This window comes from Microcaecilia unicolor, chromosome 9 (genome assembly GCF_901765095.1).
Source record: "Microcaecilia unicolor chromosome 9, aMicUni1.1, whole genome shotgun sequence".
NCBI classification, from domain to species: domain Eukaryota; kingdom Metazoa; phylum Chordata; class Amphibia; order Gymnophiona; family Siphonopidae; genus Microcaecilia; species Microcaecilia unicolor.
In genome coordinates this window covers 151,431,132-151,454,000 of record NC_044039.1, presented here as the reverse complement: position 1 = coordinate 151,454,000, position 22,869 = coordinate 151,431,132, and the positions used below count along the sequence as shown (strand labels likewise).

Sequence of the window (22,869 nt, the reverse complement as noted above, 5' to 3'; positions counted from 1 at the left end):
GATACAAAGAAAGTTTATTTATATATAAGGCACTTATTATTGGGAAACAATGTATTTTACAATACTGGACACAAGAAATAGGACCATCCTTCTGGCAGTGGAGGAGTTTGCTTCATTCCCTGGTGCGGATGGAAGCACGTACTACGAACAGTAGTCCTAGAAGTAAACACCGCTTCTGGGAAGTCTGGGGACCGTATGTGCAGGCTCTATCAGGCAGAGCTCGCAGCCTATTGGTGAACACACTCACTGGGGGGGGAGGAATGGAAAGTTAATGATATGTATGCCTATTGGAATTATGTTGATGTGACAACATTAAGGCAAGGGTATAGGGGGGAAGGGGGGTGGGGAAAGGGAAGAAAACTAACTAAAGTTTGATGACACTTCAGTTAAAGGTTTTGATAAAGAAGACAAAGATTTGTATTAAGTATATGTTTATTGATCTATGTATGTTGTAAACTGTGACATCAATAAAACAGTTTAAACATAACAAATATGAAGTGTGAAATAAGAGAAAAAGAATAGTGTAGTTCAGGGTATGTGACAGCTGTACAGAGCTTGTTCACCTGCAGAATGTTAGTGTTGACGATTTCTCCCCCAGTCATCCCTGTCCTAAACCACCACTGATTAGATACGGGATAGGCTCGTTATTTGCTCTCCCTCACTGTACTTGCTGACACGCTTCTGAAGCCTTTTTGCTTTATTTGCAGAGCCAAGATTTTGATGTTTACACACAGTACTGCACCAACTATCCAAAGTAAGTGCCTGTGAATAACTATAGAAAACTATCAGAGCACGATAAGGGACTGTAGGCTGAAAGTGCGCATGTTAGTCACTTCTAACCTGTCCCAACAGGAGAGAGAGAACAGGGTGAGGTGGGAGGCTCCTAAAGAGGGTGTGTGCGCCGTCTAGGGTTAATAAAGCTGTGGAAAAGATTTCTGACTGGCTTTTGTTGGTGGATTTTCATTTTGGGTATTTTCCAGTCAGTATAAGGAAAGGCAGTACAGTGAAAAGGAGAACTCAGATTGTGAATCAGATCCTGTTTCATAGGCCGAGAATGGTGAAGGGACAGATGTGTGATCAGGATCATATATGCAAATTGAACAGTGGAGGCTCCTGCCCCCCCCCCCCCCCCCCCCCCCCCACACACCTTCCCCACTCCATTCAGCTTTTCTGTGGCACATATTTACATTTTGGAAATTGCTGCTCAGGTTTTCTTGGGTCTTATTCCAGTAACTGCACCAGAGTAAACTTAGACCAGCAGAGTTAGAAAGATACAAACAGGGTTTGGGAGGAGGAGTTTGGCTAATCACCAGGTTCTTTTACTAACTACAGATCTGATCTATGGCACCATCCAGATACTGCAGGAAAGTTTAGCTTTGGTAACTAGATAAGGCTTGGTGCTCTCCAAAGATAAAACAGAAGTGTCTTTGTATGAGAAGATTTTCTTAGTGCAGTGCTAGTGAGGCAATAAGTCACTTGCCAGCAGTAGAACATGTGTTGAGATTCTTGCATATATTTGTTTGTCTCCCCCGTTCTGTGAACATCTGTCCATCTTTCATGTCTTTGCACATTGATTCTTTGTTTTCTTCAGTACCCATAAGAATTTTCTGACTGTGGCGGTGCCATGTCTTGGATGCTCCTATCCCTGTGATACCCACAGTAGCTAGCCCAGCTGTTCCAGCAGCACTGGGGTTCTCTACCCCAGCTGTGTATGTTCCCCCCCCCCCCCCCCTTGGTTTCCTCTGTCTTGCCCTCCTCATCCTATCTTCCTGTTTTCTTGCAGTTCTGTAGCAGTTCTGACAGAGTGCATGAGGAGCAAAGTGCTGGCCACCTTCTTCTGGGAGAGACAGGAGCAGCTCAACCATTCACTCCCACTGGGCTCATTCCTTCTGAAACCTGTCCAGAGGATCCTCAAGTACCACTTATTGCTGCAGGTAAACTGCTGCGTCACAAGTACATATTCGCCTACCCTGCACAGAAATCCTCCTGCTGGAATAAAGTACAAACTGACTCCTGCCCCCCTCCGAGGACAGTGCAGCCTCCTAGCACGGACCGCTGCCTCTCACCCGGTCTCTGAGGAGACTGCAACCTCCTAAATCCAATGGAACAACTGCCATTTTAGAGAAAATGTATGTGGCAGGTCCACTTACAGTAGTTCCTCCTTAATTGTCAAGTTCACATGCGGAAGGTGAGAGAGGGGAAGTCTGTTGTGCATATGACTGGTAGTTGGAGATGAGTAATGATATTGGTGGAAAGCCTGGAGAAATTTACTGGGTCAAAAATACAATATCCATAGAGGGAACAGAGCCAACTACAAAATAATTCAAAATACTCTGCTCAACTTTCTGACGTACGTGTGACCACTACACAAAACCACATCTAGTGCTAAAAATAAAATACAGCGCAAACAAGAGAGAGAGAAAAAAAGCAATGAGTAAATCCTCAGTGCTCCCTCTAAGGCAAAGTCACAACAACAGGGACTATAGCAGAAACTATCATATACCCACTCCCTGTCACTAACTCAAAATGCAATACGGGTGGAGAAAAAAGCCAAATGACATAAAAAAAAGAAAAAACTCAACTACAAAAATGTAATCAGTCACAGTATGTCAATAAACAGTCAGTACAAGCCAGTGTGACTGCAAAAGACAGAAACAATGGTACCGGAAGGAATAGTCTGAAACACAAATAAATATATGTACAGCAAACAAATATAACTTAATTGAAAAGTTTTCAGTACATGCATGCAGTCCAACCAACACCAGATAAAAAACCCAACAAGGGACCCCTCGTTTCGCCGAAGCAGCATCAGAGGTAATGAAGCTTTGGCAAAAGGAGGCTTCTTTGTCATTTTCTTTTTTTCTTGTTTGTGCTGTTTTTTTGCAGTTCATATGATTTTGTGTAGTGGTCACGTGTATGTTGAGCAGAATATTACTTGGGATATTGTATATGGGGTGGCGGGAGGAGGTGGTGGTATTTCCTGATAATGTCGACATCAGGATGTTTTGCATATGGGATGCTGCATTCCTTGATCTTTGGCTGTTATATACCCTGTTCCACGCTGTCCTTGGTAGATTTTGAGCCCCCCCCCCCCCCCCCCCCCCAACAATGTGCAGAGCTGTGACTTTTCCTTACGACAGGTAGAACTGTTGGGGGAGGGTGAGTGTGATGGGGGTCACTGCACTCCTCGTAAACATGCATCCCATCAAAAATTGCCACGTATCTATGAGGCAAAGAAGTAGCTAACTGAATAAAAATGAGACTGAGCAGTGTTAAACTCTACAACACTTTTTGACAGCCTGATTTTTGTCCTCACACATTTTCTGCCTGTTTTACATTCTCAGTGTGTGTTGCTGTGATGTTCTGGCTCATGGTAAAAGTCCCTTACGTGTCAGGAAGATTACAAAGGATCCTGTGGGCAATGCCAAGTGTTATATGGTTTATGATTTATTTTTCTTAATATAGGCCTTTCTTGCAGGTATAACAAAGCATATGAGCTCAGTCCCTACTGTTCTTCCATCTATGTGACAAAATAACCTGAACCTCGTGTGCAGTATATGCAATGCAAGTTACAACATCTGGCTTTCTGTGTTTCTGCGCAGGAGATAGCAAAGCATTTTGACGTGGAAAAGGAAGGGTATGAGGTAGTGGAAGAGGCCATTGACACAATGACAGGAGTGGCCTGGTACATCAATGACATGAAGAGAAAGCATGAACATGCCATTCGGCTGCAGGTACAAGTGACAGCATGTTGAGTGTTGGCTGGAATGTTGGCTTTCTTTGCCAGATTGTTTAATACCTGTAGAAGCCTTAGCTTGTAGAATCAAATCTCCACACAACAAGTGAGCATTCCATTATGTAGCTTCCCACTATTCCAGAACCTGTGGGATAGTTGTGTCCATCAACTAGCAGGTGATCAAATCTTGCTTCTTTACTTTAAGGCAACTATGTTCTGTTTGCAGATTTTTATTTAATCCACGATGCATTTCATACACTTTTACTGTCATTTGTCACATCCAAAATCAATTATTGTAATACTGGTTTTGCCAGAGTCACCCAAATCATTATTAAGAAACATCAATCTCTACCAAACACTGCTATTAGGCTACACTAGGGCTCATTTTCAAAATTCCATAAATGCTTTGAAAATATCTCTCTGTCATGCTGATAAATATGAGCTTGTATCTCCCCTTCTTAAAGAACATCATGGTTGCCTGTCATTTTTTGCATTCAATATAAGACATTGCTGCTGGCTTTCAAGGCTTTTCATATTGATTCTCCTTAATAGTCAGCTTCCCTCATCATTCTTTACTCTTCTGCTAGAGTTTTACATTCTCTTAATGATCACCATATAGTTGTGCCTGGCCCACAGTTAGCCAAACATGAAAGAACCAGGAATAGTGCTTTCTGTTTCTTGGCACCAATGCTATGGAACAATCTCCCTTCTGACATCCATGCAGAATCTTTGTTATCAAAATTTTAAAAACTGATAAAAACCTGACTTTTTCAAAAATCTTTCAGTAACTAGCACCCTCTATCATCCCTTCTCTGTTTCTTGACTCTCCTCTCCCATGCCTAATTTTTTATTTATTTATTTTATTTATTAATATCCAGAACAATTCTCACAACACCAACTCAATTCCACATGTACACAGTATAAGCTGGATAAAGTTTTATAATACATAACTTCAATATCCCCCCTGCCCCCCCTCCCCTCCCCTTACCCAACTACCCCCCCCCCAACCCTCCCTTCTCCTACCCGAAAATCTTAACAGTTCAAAATTTTGCTTCTGGCTGTGGGAGTGAGAGTATCCCAAAATGGGGACCAAGATCTGCAGAACATTTCACCTTTCTCAGAGGCCAAATCTCCAATTCCCCTTTTTTCCAACGAACAACATTGAATCATGGCCGCCCTCCAATGGGCCACGCTTGGGCCTTCCTTGTCCATCCACCGCTGAAGGATAATTCGTTTTGCCATCAAGATGGTAATTTTCAGGAATGGTTTGTACCCCGGAGTTGCTGGTCTCTGCATTCGGAAGATGTCGAATAGTTGTGCTGGTGTTGGGCTCCACTTACAGGACCACATCCGGGATACGTGTGTGCTCAGTAATTTCCAAAAGGCCTGGACGCGGGAACAGAACCAGAACATGTGTCCCGAATTGGCGCCATCTTTCCCACACTTCAGGCATTGATCTGTTGCCCGAAGGGTGGCCCGGAATGCTCTGTGTGGAGTAATATGTAATCGCAGCAGAAACTTATATTGTATTTCCCACCAGGTCACATTTTCCGTGAGCTTGTACACGGATCGAAGACATGTCATTATTTGTTCCTGGTGTAGTTGAAGGCCCAGCTCCTTGTTCCACCCCCCAGTCACCCTGGATAAGTCCATTTCTTTCATTGAGTCTCTTAAATGTCTATGAAAATAACTCAGGGGGATTTGCAATTGCGCCTCTAGTCCCAGGAGCTCAGCCAACTCGTTCCATGACTCCTGGCTGAGCGCCGCTAACGGTAAGCTGCCCACATAATGTCGAATTTGATAGTATGCATCCCATGCCTAATTTTGTTAGTTTGTATTTTTGCTTACTGTAGCTGTTTGCTTTCCTATTTTATATTGTAGTTCTTTTCTGACCGTTTTATTAGTCTGTAAACCGCTTAGGTCTGTTCTCAGCTTTAGCGGTATAGCAAATGTTGAAATAAATATGAAAACTGAGCTGAGACATCTCTCTTTTGGCATCCAGTCTAGCTTCTCAGTATTTTCTATCTCCATCAGGTGAATGGATACACTTTTCAGCCTCTGGTTCTGAGTGCTTTGCTTCTGGTTCAGTTGGTCAACTGGTCCCCATTTGAACTTTGCGGGTGGCTTTAGTCTGTAGAGTCAAATCTAGAGTTTCAGATCCCTGTTTCTGGTGCCCCGCAAATTTTTTTTTTCCTCCCTTCACCTCCCCCCTGTTTCCCATGGAGCTCTCCTTTTCCAGCACAACAACCTTAGGAAAAAAGAAGAAAGAAAGAAGGAAGGAGGAAAGAGATTTGCTGGCGAACATGGGACAGAATGTCAATCCTGAGCCTTTCTCATATGTGGTAAGGCTTGTGGGGTAGCTTGGAGGGAGCAGTCAACAGTGAGCTTGGGGGGAGCAGCCGGCTGTGGTAAGTCTGACTAAAGTTCGACTCGGAGGGCTGCAGGTTCTATTTGATACAAAGGAGGGATCCTGACTCACTGCTTTGGGACACGTTGTGCTGAACTTGTAACAGTCGGAGTGAATGGCAATTCCTGTTGAGGCAGTTAAGCAGTATTCCTGCTCTGGGACCCACTGGCCGGCATTGGGGAATTGTAGTGTGTGCAAGCTGGGAATCCTTCGAGATGCAGAGGAAATGGTCAGTGGTAGCACATCTTTGGATTTGGCGCAACATCCGAATATGCTGGGGTCTTCAAGCTCTGTGGCAGGGCCGTTGCACAGTTTGATGCAGGAGAGCGTGGGAATGGGTACCATTTTGTCAGGACCAACTGGTAGTGAGGAGCAGCCTCTGTCTAATCATGTGCGGAGCACAGCCACCATTTTGTAGCCTTGGGGCCTGACCGAGCATTCAGGTGCATTGGGATCTTTGTTTTCTCTGGAGTTTATACTGCTCTTATACCAGGCCAATTTACTAAAGCAGGGATAGTCAGTTGCTGCAAGGGTGCTTCAGTTTCTCATCCCGCTGCCCCTCTTGTTCCTAAGAGATCTCATTTAGACCTCCAGGATTGGGCAGATGAGGCTATCTCTGCTTCTTCCTCCTTATCTGAGGTGGCCTCTGTCTATTCAGAGGAGCCATTGTTGAAGAAGGAGATTATCTGAAAGTACTGAGGTTCTTTAATAAAGAGGATCTTGGTACTCTTATTTCTTAGGCATTGGCAGTGCTTTCCCTTGTGGAGTCTTCTGCTTTGGCGTCAGGAGTTCCATCTTCATCAATCATGAGGGGGCTTAAAGGTCCTTCTGTGGCCTTTCCGATTCATCCAGACATTCAGGACCTGATCACAGCAGAATGGGTCTCACCAGATGAGGCTGAGAATAGGAAGAGCCATGGCTCACCTCTACCCATTTTTTTCCGGAGTAGAAAGATAAATTGCAGCTTCCCAGGGTGGACTTCCTGGTTACGGCAATGACTACGAAGACCTCTTTGCTGGTGGAAGTGGGCATTACCCTAAAAGACCTACAGGGTAGGAAGCTAGAATGCTCGCTGAAACAAGCCTTTGAAGTGGCCTCTTTGGGCCTTCAAGTGACAGTGTGCAGCTCGTTCCTAGCAAGAGCATGCCTGAAGTGGCATCAGCAGTCGGCATAACGCTTACCTGGAAGTGAGGTTGGCCTACTTGGCAAATGCTATTTATGTCATGTTAACAGGTTAACAGCTGCTTTTGAGCTCTGCCAACTGTTCCTCTTTAGTTGTGTGTGACAGCTTCCTGAAGAAGCCGCTGGCGAAACACGATTTTGTGTTGAGGATTGGAGCTGACCTGGATTGTGAGTCTGAAGTGGACAAGTATTGAATAGTTTCATTGGATCCTTTTGGATTTGATTACATATTTGGATACTTTTGAACTGGTTTCTAGTTAAATTTCTCGCCCTATCAGGAACCACAGCAGTCTAAGAAGATTGACTGTTCCCTTTAGAGAGCTTCAGTACAGATAAGTTAATTTTTCCTCTCTTAAAAATTGTCATCGTTCTGCTATATTTGAACTGTCATGATGACATCCTCTCTGATGGGGATCATAGTGCAATGATTGAATTTGGTGACTACCAGTCCTTGGTTAATCACATACACTTGTTTCTGAGCCTGCTCTCACTTATTTATTGCTATTTTTATTTTATACATATTTTGGATTAGTCATTAGCACTTTGGTACTATTTGTTTATTTTTTTAATTTTTTTTGTTTTTTGCTTATATATTTGCATATACTCAATGCATTAACTCATATGGCCACTGCTTCAGAGGTTCCTATATTTTGTGGTGCTGGGCCATCACTTCCAGTTCAGTACTTTGCCTTTTGGTCTCACCATGTCCCCAAGAGCGTTTACCAAGGTTATGGTGGTGATGGTGCCAGGGAATCAGAGTTCACCCGTATCTCAATGACTGGCTTATTCGTATGTCATCCTATTCGGACAGCGTGTCTGCGACAGACAAAGTTGCCCATCTTCTGCAGTTGTTGGGTTGGGTGATCAATTTCGAGAAGAGCAGACTAACTCTTGTCGCAGATGCTGGAGTATCTGGGCGTTCTATTTGACACAGCATGGGAGAGGATCTTCCTCACAGCATGCAGGTCGAAGCTGGTTCAATAGAGTAGTCTTCTCCTCCCTCAAGGCAGGCCCAGATTTTGGGACTATTTGGGTTCTGGGGTCAATGATGGCAGCAGTGGAAATGGTGCCATGGGCAAGGGCTCATATGTGACCGTTACATGAATCTCTTCTCAGCTGCTGGTCTTTACAGAAGTATGACCTTCATCTTCCTTGGATGCTGGTTGCCAGATGGAGTAGGCAGTGGTGGTTGTCACTTAAGAATTTGACCGTCGGAGCTCCAATAACACAATGGGAGGTGGTGACAATGGATCCCAGCAAGTCAGGTTGGGGAGCTCATGAGTTCCATCTGCCACAGGGCACCTGGACGGAACAGTAGTCTCAGTGGTAGATAAATCGCTTGGAGCTCAGAGCAGTGTGGGAATGCCTTACGTGACTTCATTCCTTTTCTGTTGGGGGCTCCAGTCCAAATTTTCTCCGACAATGCAACGGCAATGGCTTATATCAACAAGCAAGGTGGGACCCACAGTCATGGTGGCAGAGGTGGCTTCCCTCATGAGTTGGGCGGAGAAAGATCTTCTCTGATTGTCAGAAGCTCACATTGTAGGGTCCTTGAATGTGTTGGTGGACTTTCTCAGCAGGCACACCTTGGACCCGGGAGGATGAGAACTAGCCAACCAGGGGTTTCAGCTGTTAGTGGACTGAAGGGTTCTCTTCTTCTGGACTTGATGGCTAAAAAAAGGAATTCCTAAGTGCCTGAGTTTTCAGCTGTTGGAAATAATCGGGCTCGATAGTGATCAATGCCCTACTGCAGTCCTGGCCAGAGCCACATCTACTGTATGTCTTCCCTCTTTGGCTTATGGTAGGCCACATGTTAAAAAGGATTTCATTACATCGGGGTTGAATAATTCTCATAACCCCGGATTTCGGACCCCATTCAACTGCGGGAGTGGGGTCTTCTCTGTCTTCCACAGCAAGGTCCAGTGCTTATGAAGAATCTATGCCCCTTTGGTCTTACAGCTTGGCCATTGAAAGGGTTCAGTTGAGACAAAAAGGTTATTCTGATTCAGTGCTTGGAAACTCTCTACATCCATGGCATATGCGAGGGTGTGGAGGGCATTCAAGCGCTGGTGTTCTGAGTGTGGACTTCTCCCTTCTCTGCTCAGGTCACGCACATCCTAGCATTTCTCCAGACAGGCCTTCAGAAAGGATTGCCATTGGATTCTCTAAAAGTTCAGGTTGCGGCTTTGACCTGTTTCAGGGGCCAATTACAGAAGACTTCTCTTGCGACTCACCTGAATATCATTTGATTCTTGCGGGGAGCGGGCCATTTGTGGCCTTTCTTTCATATGCCATGTCCAAAGTGGAACCTTAATTTAGTCCATCGGGGCTCTTCAGAAGTCTCCTTTTGAGCCACTCCAGAAGGCCTTCTTGAAAGATTGACACTAAAGGCAGTGTTCTTGGTGGCTGTTGCATCAGCACATATAGTTTTGGAGGCGCTCTTTTGTTGAGATACCTTTCTTTGCTTTTCGGAGGCAGGGTCTCCCTGCATATGGTTCCTTCCTTTCTTCAGAAAGTAGTATCCGCATTTTATCTCAACCAATCTGTGGAGCTTCCATTCTTTCGCAGAGAGGATGAAGAGGCTTAGTATTCTTCCTTGAAACTTCTCAATGTGTGTAGAGTCCTCATTAGATATCTAGAATCCAGTCATGAATTAGTTTCAGAAATCAGATAGACTGTGCTTTTTGGTAAGCAGAGGCCTCATGACTTTCAAGCCACAATTGCTAGACAGCTGAAGAAGACTATCGTGTTAACTTATTTGCTTGTGGGAAAGTAGGCTTTTCAGGCCTTGCGGTCTCATTCTTCGAGGCGTACATCGACGTCCTGGGTGGCAATTACCCTACTGTCTCCGGCAGATATTTGCAAGACAGTGACATGGTTGACGCTACATATCTTTGCCAAGCACTACAGGGTGGACGTTGCAGTGTGCTCGGAAGCCAGTTTTGGGACTTTGTGCTCAGGGTGGTAGTGCCAGGACCCTACCCAATCTAGGGATTGCTTTTGAACATCCCACAGGTTCTGGAATAATGGGAAGCCACATAATGGAAGGAGAAATTTAGGTGTTAATTTTCCTTCCTTTTAGTCCTTCCCATTATTCCAGAGGCTTGACCGAGGTTTGGATCAAATAACAACTGTCGCCTTGCATGGTGCATCCTTCATATCTCTTGTTCTCTACAAGTTGTCCAGAAATTAGAGAGGTCCACATATGTTTGCTGGTCTGGTTAGTGTTAGGTTAGTAAGTTGTTTAAGGTTGTTGTGTTCTGAGTTTCTTTACATGCAGAAATTGCTTGGTAAAATGATTCTACATAAATTGTCTACATAAATACTGAGGAGCTGGACTGGGTGCCAAGAGAGATAATATCTCAGCTCAGTTTTTAGTTGTCTATCTTCACCTGCTGGTTCATGGACACAAATATCCCACAGATTCTGGAATAGTGGGAAGAACTAATAGAAAAAAAATATCAGGTAAGATATAATTTTTCCTTTTCTTTTCTGGAGTGCTTCAGATAAAAAGATTAAACTCTAGGTTTTTATACATCGTCTAATTATGTTGTTGACAGGTGATGGTATTTGGATGGTGAGAACTCTGCTCTTTTCTACCCATGTAGGAAATTCAGTCCTTGTTACTGAACTGGAAAGGGATGGATCTGACAACCTATGGCGAGCTGCTTCTAGAAGGGACATTTCGTGTTCAGCGTGCCCGGAACGAAAGGACTCTGTTCCTTTTTGACAAAGCCCTGTTTATAACCAAGAAACGTGGGGATCACTTTACCTACAAAACCCATATTTTCGTATGTAACTAATCCTCTCTGTGGCCTCTTCCTCTTCTGTCTGATTTTCTGTTATTCTCAAAGAAGATGGTGGTATATGGCAGAGTAAGAACCTATATGGTCACCTCATTCATTCTGCAGTCTGCACATTTAGAGGGACTAGGCCAGTCCATTTATACCAATGTGAAATGGGAGAAAGCTTTACTCACCTTATGTTCCACCAGCAGAAGGTGACAATGTATTACTTTACCTGATTTATTACATAGAAACATGGAAGTTGTCAGCACTCAGTCCACCCAGTCTTCCCAGTGGTACCCTGCTGCTGTGCTGCCTCACTAAGGTCCCTTAGGGGGTCTTTTACTAAAGATTAGTTCGCGTTATCTACAGCAGGGCCCATAGGAATAAAATGGGATCTGCTGCAGATAACTTGAGCTAACCCCCTTAATGTCTATCTTGTGCATGCTTGAAGTCTGACACTGATTCTGTTACAGCTGTAGTTAGAAATCTGTTCCAGGTGTCCATGACCCTCTGTAAAGACACATTGCCTCATGTTCCCTTTGAGTTCCCCTCCCCATGTCCTTAATTTAATTTATATACATCATTTATATTTTGTTTCACCAGAGAAACCAGCACAAAGTAGACTACAATATCATTAGAACCAACCAACTATCAAAGCCTGGCAGTTAATCACAATAGTCATCACTACAGTCCTCGACAAACTATCAGCTTCAGTATTATAACTTATAACAACATAAATATGTATCCATCATCCACTACCCATTAACTATGGATTTAGAAATAAGTTTGAACGGAGTTCTCATTCTGTGGAAAAGGCTTGATTAACAGGATATCAATAAGCTACCTGCAATATTTCATCATTTGTATCCTTTTTTTCTTCTGTCCCTTCTATCTTTTGGAACCAGAGGGATGTCTGTAGCTCACCAAGTCTCTTGATAATTTACTGAGGGTTTTCTGCTTTTGCAGTGTTCCAGTCTGATGCTGATTGAAAGTAGCAAGGACTCTCTGTGCTTCAGTGTGACCCATTATAAGAACAATAAGCAGCAACACAATTTGCAGGTAGGAGCTGTGGCAGGGGAATCTGAGAGACATCTGGTTATCCTGTGGCTGGTACTGGCAGAACATTCTCTGAAAATCCTTTTCTTCTTTCACTGAAGGCCAAAACAGTTGAAGAAAAGCGACTTTGGACTCACCACATAAAGAGGCTGATCCTGGAAAACCATCATGCAATTATTCCCCAGAAGGTAACGCTAAGGGGCAAGAGGGCAGGAGAGGAGATGGGAAAGGAGTTATTTCATTTATAATCCCCATCACCAGATGCTGAATGAGGAGGAGGGGGGAGAGGGATACAGAAAACAAACAGCACCAACGTAAGAACATACAGTAGCAACACTATAATAGATTGAGTACCAAAAAAAGCAACAAAATACCAGGTTTCTAATGTATTGGGATCCTGTGAGGGACACTGAAGGCCTGTTTCCATTGTTTTTCTCGCTGCCGACGATGCACTTCTGTTACTCCCATCTCCAAGGAAATAAGGTGTCGTAGCGAGGAGAACCACCTTTCCTAGTGTACATTTATCATTGCACAGCTGTAACTTGTGCTTAGATGTTTACATTTCCCTCCTTCTCTCTCTCTTTGAATCAGTAGTATGTTTGATAAAATTATTGGTACGCTACTTAAACTGCTGCACAGGCCAAAGCTGTGTACAATCATAAAATTCCAAGGAAAGTAGGAAAGAACGCCAAATTCTAGAAAGGATAGGTATTCATTCTTACTGCCAATAAATATGTAATTACAGTTTACACACAAACAAATATATAAAAATATATATTTCTTACATTTTAACCTTCATGTTCTGTTGATAGCTCAGAGGCATTCCATACCCACATGCTGCACACTAAAAGCAATACTAGAATAGTGGGTTTTAACAGATTTGAATTTCTTTAATACTGGTTCTGACCAGACCGAAGATGGAAGAGCATTCCAGAGCTTCGGTGCAAAAAAAAGAAATGAAATCTGAACTCCTGGTGGATTCCTGTTGTGCCTGTCTGGGAACTGGTGAATCAAGTGATCTGAGAGGGTGAGGAATGATCAAATTAGCAAGATAACTAGCTTGTCCGGTAAGATATGCCATATGAGCAAGACCCAAAATGTTGAACCAGATTCGATGCTGAACAGGGAGCCGGTATAGTCTGATCAAAAGTGGAGTGACTGAATCGTATTTACGGGCTCTACCTAACAGAGACAGGTGGCTGAGTTTTGCATGCTTGTAACCTTTTCAGTTGAGATTTATTCACACCAGTGTAAATAGAATGTAGCACTTCCAAAACATTTTATTACATTCTGCAAAACTCTGTACTCCCTAATAGCCATAGTCAAAATTTGACTGCTGAATTTGGGGAAAGGACGGGAGCAGATAGTCATGCACTCCCGCAGAAACAACAACGGATGCTTGGCAGCACCAACTTCACACTCCCCTCTCACATAAGAACAATGACGGAGGGTTTCAGCAGCTCCAACATAACATTTCCCAATTCCATCTTCCCTCCCACCTCCTGTCACTGTCCAATATCCCCCTTTCATGTTCTCCCTTAGTTCCTCCTTCTGAGCATTCTTCCTTCTCTCAAACTCCCCACCCTCTATCCCACATTGGTGTCCTGGGAGGAAAAGGGGACACTGGTTTAGTGATGTGGTAGATGTAGGGATGGCTACTTTTAAAATATAATAATAAATGAAGTAAGAAGAAGATTCGATAAGGTAGAGGGGGGAGGGAGGGGGGTGGGAGGTATAGCTTCGGGTAGGGTAATATGTGTAGGGGAGGGACATGTGTATTAGTAGTTAGGAGAGCAATCCTCTGGGGGGAAAAATACATTAAGAGAATTCGTCTGAAGTTGTTATTGGGTTAGTTCATAAAGCACACCCCGAGAAACAATTATTAGAGTTTAAGATAAAAGTTTATTGTTAATAGTTATACAACTGTCCTGTAACTGTACATATACACACTCATAAATATATAAGAAGACAAGAGGAAAGGGATAGGGGAGAAAAGATTGAAAAACTTTGATGATAGAAGTCCTAGGCTTATTAATATGTGACAGAAATATTTGTTATCAGATTTATATTGCTTGATCTGGATTTGTTTACCATGTGAATTCATCAATAAAAATTGTTGAAACAAAAAAAATGTATATATATAATAATAAAGACAACCTGCTCAGCTCCTCATTTTTGCCCTCCCCTTCTTCAGTCAGCATGGCTTCTACTGCCTCATTGGACCCTTCTGTTTTTACAGCAGGGGCTGACCCACAGCTCAGTCACCATGGCAACAAAAGCTCACTGCTAAGACTTGTGGGTTGGAGACTGAGCCAATGTTTACTGCACATCCAGGCCCCGCCTCCTAGAGAATGGGATTACTCTGGTGCCTCTGATCCACATGCATTAACAAGAGAGTGCTACCATCCCTACCGCAGACGGGCCTCAGACTGGCCTAGGCTTGCTAACCTTTCCACACACACCATGACTTGACAACCTTAAACTTGAGGAGAAGGGTGGTGGCTTGACAGGTAGCCTACCTCGTTGCCACTGCTTCTTGCTGTGCTATCTGCACAAGTAATTGATGAAAAGACCTGTACAGATAGTGGAACAAAGGACAGGAGTGTTTTGTCATCCACTGTGGATCTTTGGTTTTCTTCCTATTTTTCCACAGACCATAGAAAGCACCACCCAGTCCCAGCCAACTCATTGTGCTTTTTTCTCATATGATGCCTTTCAGGAACTACCAGTGTTGGCTATGGGTCTTAGTGTGATCCTCCATCTTCCCTCCTTTGGGTTCTAGTGTACTCTCTACTTCCCTGCCATCAGCTCTTCTGTGCCCTTAGGGGTGGGGGGGGAAGCAGGAGCATCTGGCCTCATTGGTCATTCCCGGCCTGTCATGCTTTGTTCATTTGCCCTGCTCCTGTTGTCCTCATTTTGGTCTTCTGTGGCACTTCTTCATTCCTACCCCCCTCTTTCTCCCTTCTGTTCTTTTGGTCCCCACTGTCTCTCACGTGTGACCCTTCCCCCCCCCCCCCCCCCCCCCCAAAATCTTTGCATGTTCCTCTGTGAAATGTTTCAACAGCTCTTGCCTTCCACCACATGGTTATGGTAATATACTTTTCCTTAGAAAATGATCCAATGGGAAGTTCATGCACATGTTTTCACCTGCTATTGAATATGCACAAATTTGCTGACCTATAGAATGTGCACATAAATGCTAGGAGGAATGTCAACCACCACAGTGGACAAACGAGGACCACTACGCACACAACAGGTCAAACAATGGAGTAATGTGGTCAACAGGCCAGTTCCAAACACACCAGGACAATGGTATTAGTTACATTCAGTTTATTCATAAAATTTATTGACTCGACATTGCACCGTGTTTGGCCAGAGTGCCTGCCTCAGGAGTCTTTATTTAATTAAGAAGTCCCAAGTGTGACAAAAAAAGCTTCACGAAGATGCTAAAAATGGATACAGTTTTTATAAAGACTATTGAATATAAAGCACAAACAGTGCGGTGTATTGCCGTGATCGCTTTAACGGTTCACATAGCAATCACAGCAATATGCCATGCTGTTTTTGCTTTGTTGAGTCAATAAATTTTATGAAATAAACTGAATGTAACTAATACCGTTGTCCTGGCATGTTTGAAAGTGTCCTGTTGACCATATTACTCCATTGTTTGACCCACATAAATGCTAGAACAGCCATTGCTAACCCAGTCCTCAGGGCACACCTAGTCCCGTTGGGTTTTCAGGATAGCCACAATGAATATGTATTAGATTTACATGCACTGCCTCAATTGCAGTGCATGCAAATCTACCTCATGAATATTCATATATCCTAAAAACCTTATGGGACTAGGTGTGCCCCAAGGACTGGTTTGGGAATGGCTGTGCTAGAACCTTTTCAACTTTCTTGGAAGTGCCTCTGCTCAGGTAGATGTTGTATGTGCATAGGTTTATCCATATGTGTTTTTCTGTGTCTGTGTATTTGTAAGTGTATCTGTGGGTCTGTGTATATTGGCGGGTTTCTGTGTGCATGTGTGTAACTGTGTTTTCTCTGTGACCAGCAGGAGTGGAGAGGGAAGGTGCCGTTTGAAACGAGTGATTCTCTAACCATTCTGTTTCAGTGTTTCTGTGTTGCAGCTGCTTGAACTCCTTCTCCTATAGAAATGCATTGGGCTATTTATCCTCTATCCAGTGTGGCCCATTTTCAAATAAATTGTCTTTTCACCCCCCCCCCCCCCCCCCCCCCCACTCCAAATATGCCAGGTTTTCAGAGAGTTAGTTTGGTTGTAGACTGACAGGCATTCTTTTGACCCCCATTTTTTTACCCCTTTATGTATATGTGTGTGTATATATATATATATATATATATATATATATATATAAGTTATTTCTAAATGTACGTAACACTTTTACCCACAGAAATACATTTTAAAATTAGCTCCTTTGTGTATGGACAGTTGGTAATCCTATTTTGGCCCCCTAAGTTTCAGTGGCATTGCTATCACACAAACTCTGCCTAACAGTCAAACATTTCATACCAGATGTTTGTAGTCATTCTCCTCACGATTCCTATGTATTAATTACCAGCAGCAGTATTGGGCCTTTTTATTCTTTTGCAACCCAGTGGAATGCTGTAAACATGTCCGTCAGAGTGGGAGCAAAATAACTCTCCAAAAATTTAACAGTACAAAATTATGGCATTGGGTGGGAGGTGGAAATTGGCGAAAAGCCATGTTCTGCCGATGGCGGTCGAAGGTTTCAAAGCTACTGACAGCCACGGGCAGAATTAAGCCCAAATACTCAAAGCCAGGCCATGTGTAGGCACTGGCATTGAATATCTGGGGTCAGCTGCCGACTTAGAAGTTACGGAGGTGCTGTCCGATATTCTTTGCAAGCACTGGTTAGCTATGTGGGCAAAGATAGGGCTGCGTTTTGTGTGGTCCTATATTATCATGTCATTAAAGATGGATATTTAGAGCTTTACTGTCTTGTTACTGCTTGTGGCCCAAGGAAAGAGAGGAGAAGAGAAGAAGAAAGTGCAGTGTCTTGGTGCTTTTTAAAATTTGTGTTACATTTCTCTGACAAACTCAGTTAGGATTGCTAATGAAAAATGCATGATTGATCAGCAGCAAAGGTTTAACCCTGAATGATTACATTTAAAAAAGGAATCACAAAATTACACCCTCATCTTTGGCTCTCCTTCCTGACCTGACCACAGCTGTCTGTGTACCCCTCAGGCCAAATGATTTGCCCGTTCCTGTTCTCAAGCCATCTAGTGTGGTGATATGGTGTTTAGGGTTTAAGGATTTTGAGTGAGCGTGTGGATGTTTTAATCTAAACTCCCATATTAAGCCAGTGCAGAGCTGAGAGTTGGTGTTATTAGTATGGGGTGATTTGTTCCCCTTTTGAGAGGGTTGGGAGTGATGTACCTGAACTGCTGTAATCTTGCTTTTCAACCTTCCTTACACACCATCACCCCTTTCCCAGCTGTCAGTCAGGCAAGTTTGGCTACCTGTAGGAAGTCTTTATCCTTTGTGCCAAGAGCTGTTGAAAGCAGGAAATCAGTCCTAAATTTTTTTATGTCATTGGGTGAGACTGTGAGACAATGCACATCTGAGTAAAGTCTGTAGGTACTTCTTCCACACAGAGTTTACATCCGTTTTCAAAAGGAAACATTTCCTAATGAAAATTGCTTCTGGAAAAGTGTGTGACCAGATTTGCTCCTGCTGTTTGTGCAGGTATCTTTACACGCACACCCTTTTTAGAACTATTTGAAGTATCAAAGTTATTTGTGTAGATTTACTGTGTGTCACAGCCCTGACCCAGGGACGCTGTCTCAGTATGTATGCCCGCTATATACGTGTGTTGGTTATACATGCATAACTGTACACGTGTAGTGGGCGATTTTCAAAATCCCTATTTCCATCCATAAAACTCTCTCCACGTGTAGAAGTGCTTTTGAAAACTGTCCCCTATGGAACTTGGAAAAGCAAGCTCTTATATTTAGCTGGAAGAATATATATTTTGAGGAAAGAGTATGGGAGATTCACATTAATGTATTTTGAATAATTATAATCTTTCTGCCTGATATGTTCTAGTAAAATGTCTCTTCTTTTTTATTGTAGGCCAAAGATGCCATCTTGGAAATGGATGCCTTGTGTAAGTGTTCTGTCAGCAAGCTGAGATGTGTGTTTTCAATAACCCTGCTTTCCTGTGTATTTTCCATTATGTAATGCAGCTGCTTTCATGTTATGTCTGATGGGAACAACATGTTACACTCTAGGCCGGGGGAAGGGGGCAACTACGGTCCTTGAGGTCCGCAGCCACGGTTCTCAAGGGTCACCACAACCCAGTCAGGTTTTCAAGATTTTCACGATGAATATGCCCGAGATTGATTTGCATGTATTGTTTCCATTATATGCAGGTAGATCTCATGCATATTTATTGTAGCAGTCTTGAAAACCCAACTGGTTTGTGGCCTTCGAAGACCATGGTTGTCCACTCCTGCTCTAGGCCATAGGATGTTGTCCCTGGTCAAATAAGGCTAGGAGGAAAGCCATTGACAAAGCCTTGAGAAACCCACCGGACCTTTCCCCCCTTCCCTCACTCCCTTCCCATTGCTAAACTGGGAGGGAAGGGGCCAGAGACAGAGAATTTGGGCTGCACAGAACTTGGACAGAAAAAATTGGCTAAGCTGCTCAAGTGCACATGTTTTTTGTTTGAAATTTTAGGATAATGCCAACATCTTTTTTTTTTTTTTCACCTTTTCATTCCCCCCCCCTTTTTTAATTAGCAATTATTTTAAACTTTGTGTTTATTGTGAAGATGTCATAGAATACATACAACCAACCAACCAACCAGTGATGATATAGCTGGTTCTAATGCAAATGCCAAAAAGGTGGCAAACATCTGGAGTTACCAGACTGGTAAAGGCCACAATCACTGGCACTTGGTTTCTTTGTTATTAGGATTTGCTTTTCCTTCGTGTGCTAGGCATTAACACTCGCTGCTCCTGCCCTAACGAACAGGGCAAACACGATAAAATTGAGAGACCAAACTCATTTTCCAAAGATTAACTAGCTGCCCTCAGGAGTTTGCCAGTTAAACTTCTACTTTAAGAATTTTTTTCCCCCACCTGAATTTGCAAGACAGGCACATATACCTGGTCAGAAATGGAAAATCTTCATGGGCATTCCTGGGCTGGTATAATGGCTTAACAAGTTTGCACGATTTTTCAGTGCTTACCAGCTACACTGAGATAGACAACTCCAGTCACGCAAATAGCTATTCATAATTTGACTGGCTAGATTTAGGTGTATTTTAAGCCAGAAAACCTAGCCAGGCAGGTATGTCTGAAAATTTGCTAAAGATGACCAGTGTTACTTTATCTGCTTAGTGGAGTTTTGAAAATGAACTTGTCAGTTATCTTGTGTTTATTTTATTAACCATGTAGAAGACAATTTATGGCCCTCTGCGGCAGTGGTGTGACCTCAGGGTGTGGCCCGGAACTCCCCCTCCCCTCCCTCCCCCACACACACTTTGGGCTCAGGCCCCTTCAAACTTGTGCACCAGAGTTATAGCTGGTGGGGATGATCAAGCCCCGCCAGCCGAAGAGATTCGCTGCTGTCTAAGATGCCCATGCTGTCTAAGCAGCAGGAAGTCGGTGGGCTGCTCTGGCCACCGAATCTGGCACTTCGGTGCTTGTTGAGTTCATGCATTAAACTGAGCACGTGGAGAAGTGTCGGCATCGGAGGCTAGAGCATCCACTGCATTCCTCACAGGTGGGGTCTTCAGTGGTGATTCTTTTCAGCTGGCAGGGTTTGAGCATTCCTGCCAGCAAAAAGGTATAATGTGGCAACAGTGTGTGTGTGTGGGGGGGGGGGGGGGGGGGAGTTGAGAGAAAATGCTCCCTCCAGTCTGCCCCTGGGCCCTCTCTAAAAATTAGGTTCTGGTTACACCCCTGCTCTGTGGTATATCTAGTATCTGCAAATAAATAACATGTTAATATTTAAACGGTTTTTATTGATGATCAAACATTTGAAACGATTTATGAAAAGCAAACATTCTGTAATCATAGTGACACATCATATGCATTTATGTACATCTTTACTGTATCATCAATTTTTTACAACATTTACTCCCCTTCTACCCTCCATAAATAACATGTTAGATGCAGCCATACAGTACCATGGCAAGGCATATATCAGGTTACACAGATTGGGACTGTGGCTAATCTCTATATGGTGTTACTGAGATGGTACTTTTAGCATGGAGAGAAACAGAAGATGTGAGCTCCAGGCATTCTCTTTCCTGGGATTAAGATCCTTATTTGTTCTGTGGAACTGCCTTAACACTGCCACTTCACTTGTTAGTCTAAGGTGAGACCTTTCTGCTCCAAAACCCTTCTTAAATCTTACACACATAAAGCAGTATAAAGTCTCTGTACTGTGGACAGTGCCTACAGGAGTGCTTCCAAAGCAAAATGTTTGTTTGTTTTGTTTGTTTATTAATAAATAGATTTTGTCATCTTGATCTTCTTATTTTAAGTGCTTCCAACAAAAGAATTTTTTTTAATTGTCGCTCTGTCCTGCTTTCAGACTCGAGTCGTTACAAATACAGTCCTGAAAGGATAAAGAAAGCAATGTCTACAGATGAGCAGATGGTGATGGTGCCTCAAGGCCGCAGGCAATCAGGTGAGCAGAAAGGGGAAAAGTGTTTTGTGATAGAAGCACAGAGGGTCATTGGACGGGGCGAGTGGCGCACGTGCTTACTCGTCATATTTTGTATGTTGTTCTTTTATGGAGGGTTGCTGTGCAAGATGTCCACATGAGCTGGTGTCTCAGTGCTGCACTGATGCCTGGTCACTGCCAGAGCTGTTCTAATCGGGGCATGCCCCTGCGCTCACGGAATGGGTGCTTGCATACTTGGACCTAATGCTGTGGGGAAGAGGGAGGGCAGTGCCCAAAGACTCTCAGGCCTAGCTGAGAATGGCTAATAAGCACTTGTAGGCTGACAGTTTCTGTTTGCAGGGAACAGTGTCTACATGCTCTCAAACCTGTTGCTTAGGGGAGATGGTGGAGAACAGCGTCTGTGCACTTCCCGATGCTGGCACTTTGCTGATGGGGTGGGGGCATTGTCCTTGTACCCTTGCAGCAGTGCTTGCATGCCCGCGTTGCTGGTACTTGTAGGATTGGTGCTTGCATACTCAAAGAACTACTATTTGGGGACAATTGATTTTTTTTTCTAGTGTTGTGTTTTGGTGCACAGGTGTTTCTGGTGCTGTTGCTTGATTGGGGAGGGGGGGGGGGGGTCTGTGCCAGAGTGCTCTTGGTATTGGTATGGTACCTGAGTATTTCTAGGGCTGCTGCCTGCTGGCCTTTGCTGAAACATTTCTGGAATTGTTGCTTTCTGAGGGAGTGGGATGTCTGGAGAGGCTGCCGCTGGGTGCTGTTGGAGATGATGGGTGCTTGGATTCTAAGCAATTTAGTCCTGGTGATCTGGAGCCAAGGAGGGGGGTGTTCAGATTCTTTCTGTAGCTCATACAGAGCCCTTTCATGGCTGGTACTGGCAGTAAGTGCATTTTACTCTAATGTGTTTGCAAGGTGGTGAGGAGAAGCTCTATAATATAAAGTGTAACATGATGAAAGTCCAGGTGAAAGGCTACCGCTTGCACTGTATGATGGGGGCCAGGACCCACAGCTTGCACTGGTAGCTACACTCGATGAAGCGTAGGTGACTGCCACCTTATTAATTGCAATTGCATTATGAATCTAATGGGTTTTCATGTCCTGCTCTTAGAACCCGTTCATTACAGGCTCAGTGCCATCAATACAAAGGAGACAATGTACTTCCAACCTCAATATGATGGTTCATCGTCCAGAAGTAAAGGCCGCAGACAGTCTGGTGTGAGATCAATTCATTAATATAGTGACTGACACTGGTGGGGGTTTCGATGAAATCGGGGAACGATCAAGGGCGCTATCCCCAATCTCGAACGTTTGGTAGAGGGCACTGTGCTAGAAGGGTGTGCTGTTGTAATTGACCGCTGACTGAAAGTGGACGGGGGCATGATTGGGATGTGGTTTTGCGGTGATTGGTGCTCTCTGAATTGAAGCAGGGGTGCAGTTGAAGGGTGGAGGGTTAAAAATTGGGGGTGGATGCTATCTTTGAGTTAAGCAGCAAGTGTTAGCTTTATGGGTGCTTTTGAGAGAGAGGATCTGCTGCCCTGAGAAGCGAGAGCAGAATGGGAGCTACAGTGTATATGATATAGAGGAAAGATGGAAAGATGTCTCTTAAGACTTAAAGTAATTGTTACATGTGATTTGTTTTACCTAGAACCAAGCAGGAACATCCTGAAACAGCTGGGTGAGAAGGGTAAGTGAAATTTCTCCACTCTGCCATGTGCACACGCCCAGAGATGCCCTACTGATCAGAGGACCATACCTGACACTCTGAACGGCCTCTCTTTTCCAACTGGGCTACAGGAGTGTAATGTGGGCTTGAAACTAGAGGCTGATGCATAATTGAAGCCTGCCTGCTGCTCCTTTTTCTTGAGAAGCTTCTTACTTTTGAAACTTTGATTTAGAGACTTGGAGGGTTTCACAGCATTTCCTTATGCTGCAATTAGTGTAAAGCTCTGATTTGTCTTGAGTCTATTTCTGTCTCCCAAGGGGCAGGTTAACTGTTCCTGACTTGGAGACACAA

At 43.7% G+C, this 22,869-nt stretch overlaps 1 protein-coding gene across 3 annotated transcripts in view; it reads left to right on the top strand.

Annotated features, from left to right (window-relative positions):
* PLEKHG3 (pleckstrin homology and RhoGEF domain containing G3) overlaps window positions 1-22,869 on the top strand; it is a 121,293-nt gene that overhangs the window by 82,529 nt on the left and 15,895 nt on the right. For 2 of the 3 annotated variants that reach the window (XM_030215513.1, XM_030215512.1), the window contains exons 5-14: window positions 708-754; window positions 1,784-1,934; window positions 3,603-3,734; window positions 10,934-11,116; window positions 12,080-12,172; window positions 12,271-12,357; window positions 18,291-18,324; window positions 20,763-20,858; window positions 21,964-22,068; window positions 22,501-22,539. In XM_030215513.1, coding sequence (XP_030071373.1) covers window positions 708-754; window positions 1,784-1,934; window positions 3,603-3,734; window positions 10,934-11,116; window positions 12,080-12,172; window positions 12,271-12,357; window positions 18,291-18,324; window positions 20,763-20,858; window positions 21,964-22,068; window positions 22,501-22,539 — 967 coding nt within the window. The remainder of the gene's footprint in view (window positions 1-707; window positions 755-1,783; window positions 1,935-3,602; window positions 3,735-10,933; window positions 11,117-12,079; window positions 12,173-12,270; window positions 12,358-18,290; window positions 18,325-20,762; window positions 20,859-21,963; window positions 22,069-22,500; window positions 22,540-22,869) is intronic. The other variant, XM_030215514.1, reaches the window with a different exon arrangement.